The 6,596-nt window shown below is 55.5% G+C and overlaps 1 protein-coding gene across 1 annotated transcript in view; it reads right to left on the bottom strand.

Annotated features, from left to right (window-relative positions):
- Positions 1-777, bottom strand: part of ATCAY (ATCAY kinesin light chain interacting caytaxin) — a 46,022-nt gene extending 45,245 nt beyond the window's left edge. Inside the window, exon 1 of the mRNA XM_007951091.2 lies at positions 701-777. Within this exon, the coding sequence (XP_007949282.1) occupies positions 701-777 (77 nt within the window). The remainder of the gene's footprint in view (positions 1-700) is intronic.
- Between the last annotated feature and the right edge of the window lie 5,819 nt (positions 778-6,596).

The raw sequence follows: 6,596 nt of genomic DNA, 5'->3' as shown, positions 1-6,596 counted from the left end.
GTCCGTGTCATCGTGCGTGGGGGCCGACTTGGGTCGCAGCTAACAATGACATGTTGGTCTGTGGAAATCAGACCTGCTGTAAACAGAACGAAATGCTGCTGGACCCTGCACATCTGTGCGGTCAGACCCCTGCGACCCATGGGGTTCTCGGGCTGATTTTTTTTGGCAGTTGATTCCCAGGCCTTTCTTCCTTATCTGTGTTAGTCTGGACGTGCCGCTGAAACCTACGAGCATCCTAGCAACACACAAACCTCCAGGACCTGTGTGTTGATGGGTGGGGCCGGGGGTGAGGCGCCCTGGTTGGAAATTGAACCCCGGTCTCCTGCGTGAAGGAGAAAATTCTACCCTGACCCGTCACTGCCCAGAGACAATGTTTAGAATTGTTAAATGTTGGGAGTTCTTAATATAGCATGCGTGTGGGGACTTTTTGTAGCTTTTGGGGGTGGAAGCATGTCTTAAAGAATGTAGCAAATATTCACTGAGTTTCTGCTTTGTGCCTGGCCTGTGCTCACCCTCCGTGAGGCTGAGAGGGGACACATCAACACAGCCCCCACAGACTGAGGGAGATGAGATGGGGAACGGGTGAGAACCTGGCTGCCCCGGCCTTGGCCAGGCAACGGTGATTTCCTGGCCCCTACCCTCAAAGAAAGCACCAGATCCACTCCCCGCCCTGGTGGCTGGAACCCCTGGGAGGCTGTACCTGGGGAAGTCCTCGTCCTGCCATTCTTCCTTCACATCCACGTTTTCCATCCGCAGTGTTGCTTCTGTGGTCCCCATGGGAGCCAGGAAAAGGTGACACTTGAAGCAGAGATGAGTCCTAAAGGGGAGCCACAGACAGACGGATGGGACAATAATCATCACAATTCACCACCTATGCGAAGCTCTTAAGAGATCAATCCACACAGAGAATCTATAGAAGAATCCTGATCAAAAGGGGGAACATGTGGAACAGAATTTCAAACTCTGATGGAATCCTGACTTTCTGGAGCCATGGAGGCTAGGTGGGCCCCAAAACTATTACCCTGAGATAATCTTCAAACCTTAATCCTTAGACCAAAAATTTCCCCTGAATGATTTTTTAAACCAAACAATACTCACTGCCATCAACTCAATTCTGACTCATAGCAACCCTATAGGACAGAGTAGAACTACTTGGTAGGGTTTCCAAGGCTATAAATCTTTAGGGAAGCAGACTGCCTCATCTTTCTCCTGAGAAGCAGCTGGTGGATTTGAACCACTAACCTTCTGGTTAGCATCTGAGCACTGCTAACCACCAGGGTTCCTTAAACCACACAACAGTCTAGCTTAACTAGTAACGAATGCCTGCCTTGAGCATTGACCTCTTTTAAGATCCATCTCTATGAGATCAAATTGACAATACAACTCGAAAGGTTAGATGGGAAACTCAGGGGGCAGTGAGTTTACGTTAACGGCAGAGGAACAATTCGGATAAGGAGGGTGAGAACGGCTGCACAGCTGGAACACTGTCATTGGTGTCTGAACCGTATACACGGAAAGTGCTGAATCTGCTGCATACATCCTCAACAACAACAAAACAAATACATTATGCAAAAAGAAACATATACTGTAAGAGCACACACTTTAAAAAAAGAGAGATCAATCTACAAAGACGTTTTACTCCGTCTTACTGACTCACTGCACAGCCTTTGCTGTTGTTAATTTTTTTATTGTGATCAGGATGAAAGCTTACAGAGCAAATTCATTTTCCACGCAGCAGTTCATTCACATTTTGTCTCATGACCTTGACTGCAGTTCCCCACAATGGAACAGCTGTCTTCCCACTTCCTCCCTGTAGTTACCTCTTCCTGCATCCCTCCCTCCCATGCATTCCCACCCCAGAGCTGTCTCCCGGTGCAAACTCTGCCCTTCTGTTCTCCCATGACTGATCTCTCCAAGGAGTGTATCTGCCTGATGTAAATGTTCACCCCACGTGCCTGTCTAGTGTTGGCTGGAAGCCCCAGGCGCGGGTGCAATTGCTCCCTGTACAGTCTTTTGAGGTGAGCCCATTTCTCAGATGAGGAAAGTGAGGTGCAGGGTGCTGAAGCACACACAGCTGTTCCCAGGAGGTCTGGAGTCTGAAGCCAGGTGTGGCTCCCTCTTAGGCAGCCCAGAAATGTGCCCTCCCTCCCCAGGGAGGACAGGATCCAGACTAACCCTCCCTTCCTCTGACTTGGACTTCAGGGAAGCAACAAATCCAGTTAAGTAATCCATATGGAAGCACCAATGATGGCTATTTGGAGTCACTGGGTGGTGAAATGGTTAAAGAGACCTCTGCCCTAAAGGTTGGCAGTTCACACTCACCCAGAAGCCCCTCGGAAGAAAGGCCTGGCAATCTGCTTCTGAAAGGTGATAGCCTTGCAAACCCAAGAAAGCACAGCTACTCTGTCAGGCGTCAGAGTTGACTCAGTGGCAACTGGTTTAGCAGCTTATGGCTCTGACTTCTCTGCTGGGACTGGCACTTTCAAAGAAGGCCTGGCTAACCCCAATTCACTTTCATCTGCTCCTGGCCACTTGCCCTGCCCATCTGCCCCCTATGAAGAAGAAGTAAGCTCTGGGAACCTGCTGCCCCTAGAGCTGATGAAGGCAGCAGGGGGATGGGGAGTCAGGAGCATAATGATTAACCCGTTGCCGTCCAGTCAATTCTGACTCATAGCGACGCCATGTGTATCAGAGAAGAACTGTGCTCACAGGGTTTTCTTGGCTATGACATTTACTTTGTGCAATGTATTTTGGACATGTGATCAGGAGGGACCAGGGACATCACGCTTGGTAAAGTGGAGGGTCAGTGAAAAGGGGAATGCCCTCAACGAGATGGACTGACACAGTGGCTGCAACGATGGGCTCAGGTGTAGCAGGGATTGTGAGGCTGGTGCGGGATGGGGCATATTGTCATACACGGGGTCACTATGAGTCAGAATGGACTCCATGGCACCTAACAACAGCAACAGCAACAACAACAACAGTAACAACAACAACAGATCTTTATGGGAGCAGATCACCAGGCTCTTCTGCAGAGCAACTGGTTGGGTTTGAACCGCCAGTCTTTAAGTTAGCAGCTCAGAGCATGTGCCATCTGTAACACCCAGAGTGCTCTTCATAGTTATTACCAAGCACAGATGCTGGCTTGGCTTATGTTGCTCTGAGGAGCCACTGGGGGCGGGGGGCTGCGTAAGGGCTAGGCTGTCTGTAGGTCTGAACTTGAGTCTACCTGGGGCATGGCGGATTCCCAGGCCACTCCCCTTTCCCTGTCTGTAGATCAAAGAGCTGGATGGGAAGTGACCTCTACAGCCCCTTCTGCCATGACATTCCACAAAGCAGGGACTCAGCCAACATCACCCTTTCTGTCCTTCTGACCAGTGGTTCTCAACTGGGGATGATCTGACCCCCTCCAAGGGACACTGGGTGATGTCTGGAGACATCTGTGGTTATCACGACTTGAAAGGGGTGGAAGGTGCTATAGCAGGGAGGGGTGGAGGCGAGGGTGCTGCTCAACACCCCGCAGCACACAGGACTCCCCAGCCCAGAAAAGGCTCCGGCAGTGACGGCGGTGCTGAGGGGGAGGGATCCCGTGTTAAATGCAGCGGAAGCCACTGTGGGCACGGGGACGTGGGAGGGGCCACAGGTTGGGCAGTCACTCCCCGGCCTCGGTCTCTGCATTACATCATCTCATCCTACAGCTCCCCTGAGTGTCCCCCTTCCCGCCCCTCTGCTCCCCCGGGCCTGCTCCAGACACAATTGCCTCCTGCGAGGCTGCTTCCAGGCTAATGGTTTGGGCGGGCCGTCCAAGCCTAACAACACCTGCAACCACGCCCGGGTGGATTTGCCCCCGGGCTGTGGTTCACTGAGCGAGGCTGGGGGCGGGGAGCGAGCAGGCTGAGACCAGTAGGTGCCGAGCGTGAAGGGAGGGGAGGGCTCAGACTAGCCCACGCCCCTTCAGGTGAGGACTTCGAACTCCATTCTCCTCCCTGCCCAGAGCAGCGTCATTCATTCACGGGTCATTCATTCTCGGCGGCCCGGGGAAGGTGAGACGCGGTCCCTCAACCCTCTCCGATGCACTACAGGCGACAGTAACCCCTCAGAAGCTTCCGGCACCCGCACTCTCTTTCCAAGGGGACGGTCACGTCCCTGGAATCTCAGTTCCCATCCGAAGGGCGTGGCTTTGGCGTCTGTTTTCCTCTGCAGACCCCACGTCTCGATCCTGAGCGGGGTGTGACCTCAGCCCCCCAGGAAGACACTGCGCTGGGAGAGACGCTGGGGCTTCCTGCGCAGACCCCACACGCCCTCTAAATACAGGCTGTGGGTGGGTACCCCACGAATTCAGCTCCCAGCGTCACCTTTGACAGCAGCTGCAGGGCAATGCCCCCGCGCTACACCTCGGAAGTGAGCTGTGGCGTTGGATTATTAATACACGAGGCACAAGTTCGGTGCGAACCGAAAGATTAGCAGTTCGAATCCACCCATCAGTGGCGCGGAAGAAAGGCCTGGTGATCTGCTTCCGTAAAGACACCAACCAAGAAAACGCAATGGGACAGCTGGACTCCGACGCATGTGGGGTCGCCATGAGCCAGAATCGACTCCACAGCAACGGGTTCGGTTGCTACCTTTGATTATCTCCCTTCCTCCCCACCCCACAAGCAGACCTTCCCATCTATCCTGGAAGTCTCGCTCCAGATGGCTCAGGGTGGCTGTCCCGGTGCCTCTGGGTGTACTAAATAGAAGACGTAGGGGTGGGACTCCTAGGAAGCGCCCTGGAGAGGGACGGGGGTTGAAATGCGCTTCATCTCTAAGCGCGTCCTGAAAATGGTGCAGTTTTCCGCCTCCCCGGGACCGTGGTGGTGATGGTGGGGGTGCGCTGCGAGGGATGGTTTGCCTCGGCAGAATGGATGTGTGAGGATCCAGGAGGCCGGGAGACGTGATTCGGTGCCCGCACCCGGCCCATCTGCCGGAAAGGGGTTAGCAGCAGCAGCAGCGAAGCCTCGGGACAAGCCCTCTTCCGCAGGGAGGGAGGCGGGGAGGAAGGTGTACTCACCTCCGCGGCGGCGGCCTCCCCGCGTCACAGGCAGACAAAGGCGCGCCCAGCCGGGACGCGCATCCCTGGCCCTCGGAGCGCGGTTTCCAGGCCTTCAGAGCCTCGGCGGAGGCTGCGGGGGTGGAGGCTGCGCCCGAGGAAGGTCACCCGGGGCAACGTGGCCAGCGCCGCGGGCTCGCGGTTCCCAGGCCTTCAGAGCCTCGGCGGAGGCTGCGGGGGTGGAGGCTGCGCCCGAGGAAGGTCACCCGGGGCAACGTGGCCAGCGCCGCGGGCTCGTGGGCGCAGAGGTGGGTTAGCGCGCGGTCAGCCTCGCTCGGCTCCGGCTGCGCCCCCTGTCATCGCCTCCTGCGCCCGGGGATTTTCTCCCTTCCAGCTCCCAGCTGGCGGCCGAGGCTCCGCTTCCAGGAGGCGGTTAATTATGCTGCTTTTGTGTGCTGGGTGGGTGGGTGGGGGCAGGTCTGCGCGCAAAGCACTGCCCCCTGTCGGAATCCGGTCCTCTCCATTGGCGGAACCGGGCGCCTCTCCGTGAGCCTGCAGGGCCAGCGGCGCAGACGACTTCCTGATGGCGCATCACCGATTGGAAAAAACAAAACAAGGGTTGCATACATACATAAATAAAGGTCGTGATGGCCTCATTCCGTGGATGACGAAGGGAGAGGCGAAAAGAAAAGGCCCCAGGGTCATCTCTTCTTCGAAAGAGGGCCGTCTTCTCAGCTGTCTTTGCAAGCAAGGAAATAATGTTCCTTGGGAACAGTTTCGTGGGCCAGTGAGTCAAGTGGACATCGTGGACGGAGGTTATGAGGCCGGGGCTGGGACGCGGACGCTGCGCAGACACACTTCCTCGGGCCGCCGTGTGAAAGGCGCCCCCTGGAGGTTTGCGCTGCGGCGGCCCTGCCCCAGGGGGTTGGAGAAGTCAGTGGGATGGTGTGGGGAGGGGTGCCCCTTCTCCGGCTGGCTCAGTGTCTGCCATCTGTGAAATGGACACAAATGGTACTGCCCTTTCCGGATGTGATGAGATCAGCACGGGGCGCTCTCGGCCTGGGAGCGTGGGAGTCTCTGCAGACGTTACCTGCTGTTGCGGTTTGCATTTGGAGAACCTCTGGAGGAAGGGATGCCTGTTCTCTGCTCCATCTTAATCACCGGGCTGTTTTTTTTTTTTTTTGCCAGTTCCAGGAACACATCAAGTTCATTTCTTCCACCTGGCCTCTGCACATGCTGTTCCCCCAGTTGTTGTTGTGGGTGACGTCGAACCCATGACGACTGATAGCGACCCGTATGACACAACAGAAGTGCTCCACAGGTTTTTTTTTTGGGGAGGGGCGGGGAGGAGTAATTTTTACGGAGGCAAATCGCCAGTCCTTTCTTCCGTGGAGCTACTGGGTGAGTCTTACCCGCCAACCTTTCAGTTAGCAGCTGAGCACTTAACCACTGAGCCACCAGCTCAGAAGTTGTCTCCTCAGAGGGACCCTCCTTGACCACCCCTGACCCTATCTCTCACCCCATCACCCTCTATCCCACTCCCCGAGATGATTTTTTTTTTTTTTTT

This window comes from Orycteropus afer, unplaced genomic scaffold (assembly GCF_000298275.1).
Source record: "Orycteropus afer afer isolate SDZICR_OR568_19922 unplaced genomic scaffold, OryAfe1.0 scaffold00291, whole genome shotgun sequence".
NCBI classification, from domain to species: domain Eukaryota; kingdom Metazoa; phylum Chordata; class Mammalia; order Tubulidentata; family Orycteropodidae; genus Orycteropus; species Orycteropus afer.
The sequence above is the reverse complement of the archived record's forward strand: the minus strand, read 5'-3'. Positions and strand labels throughout refer to the sequence as shown.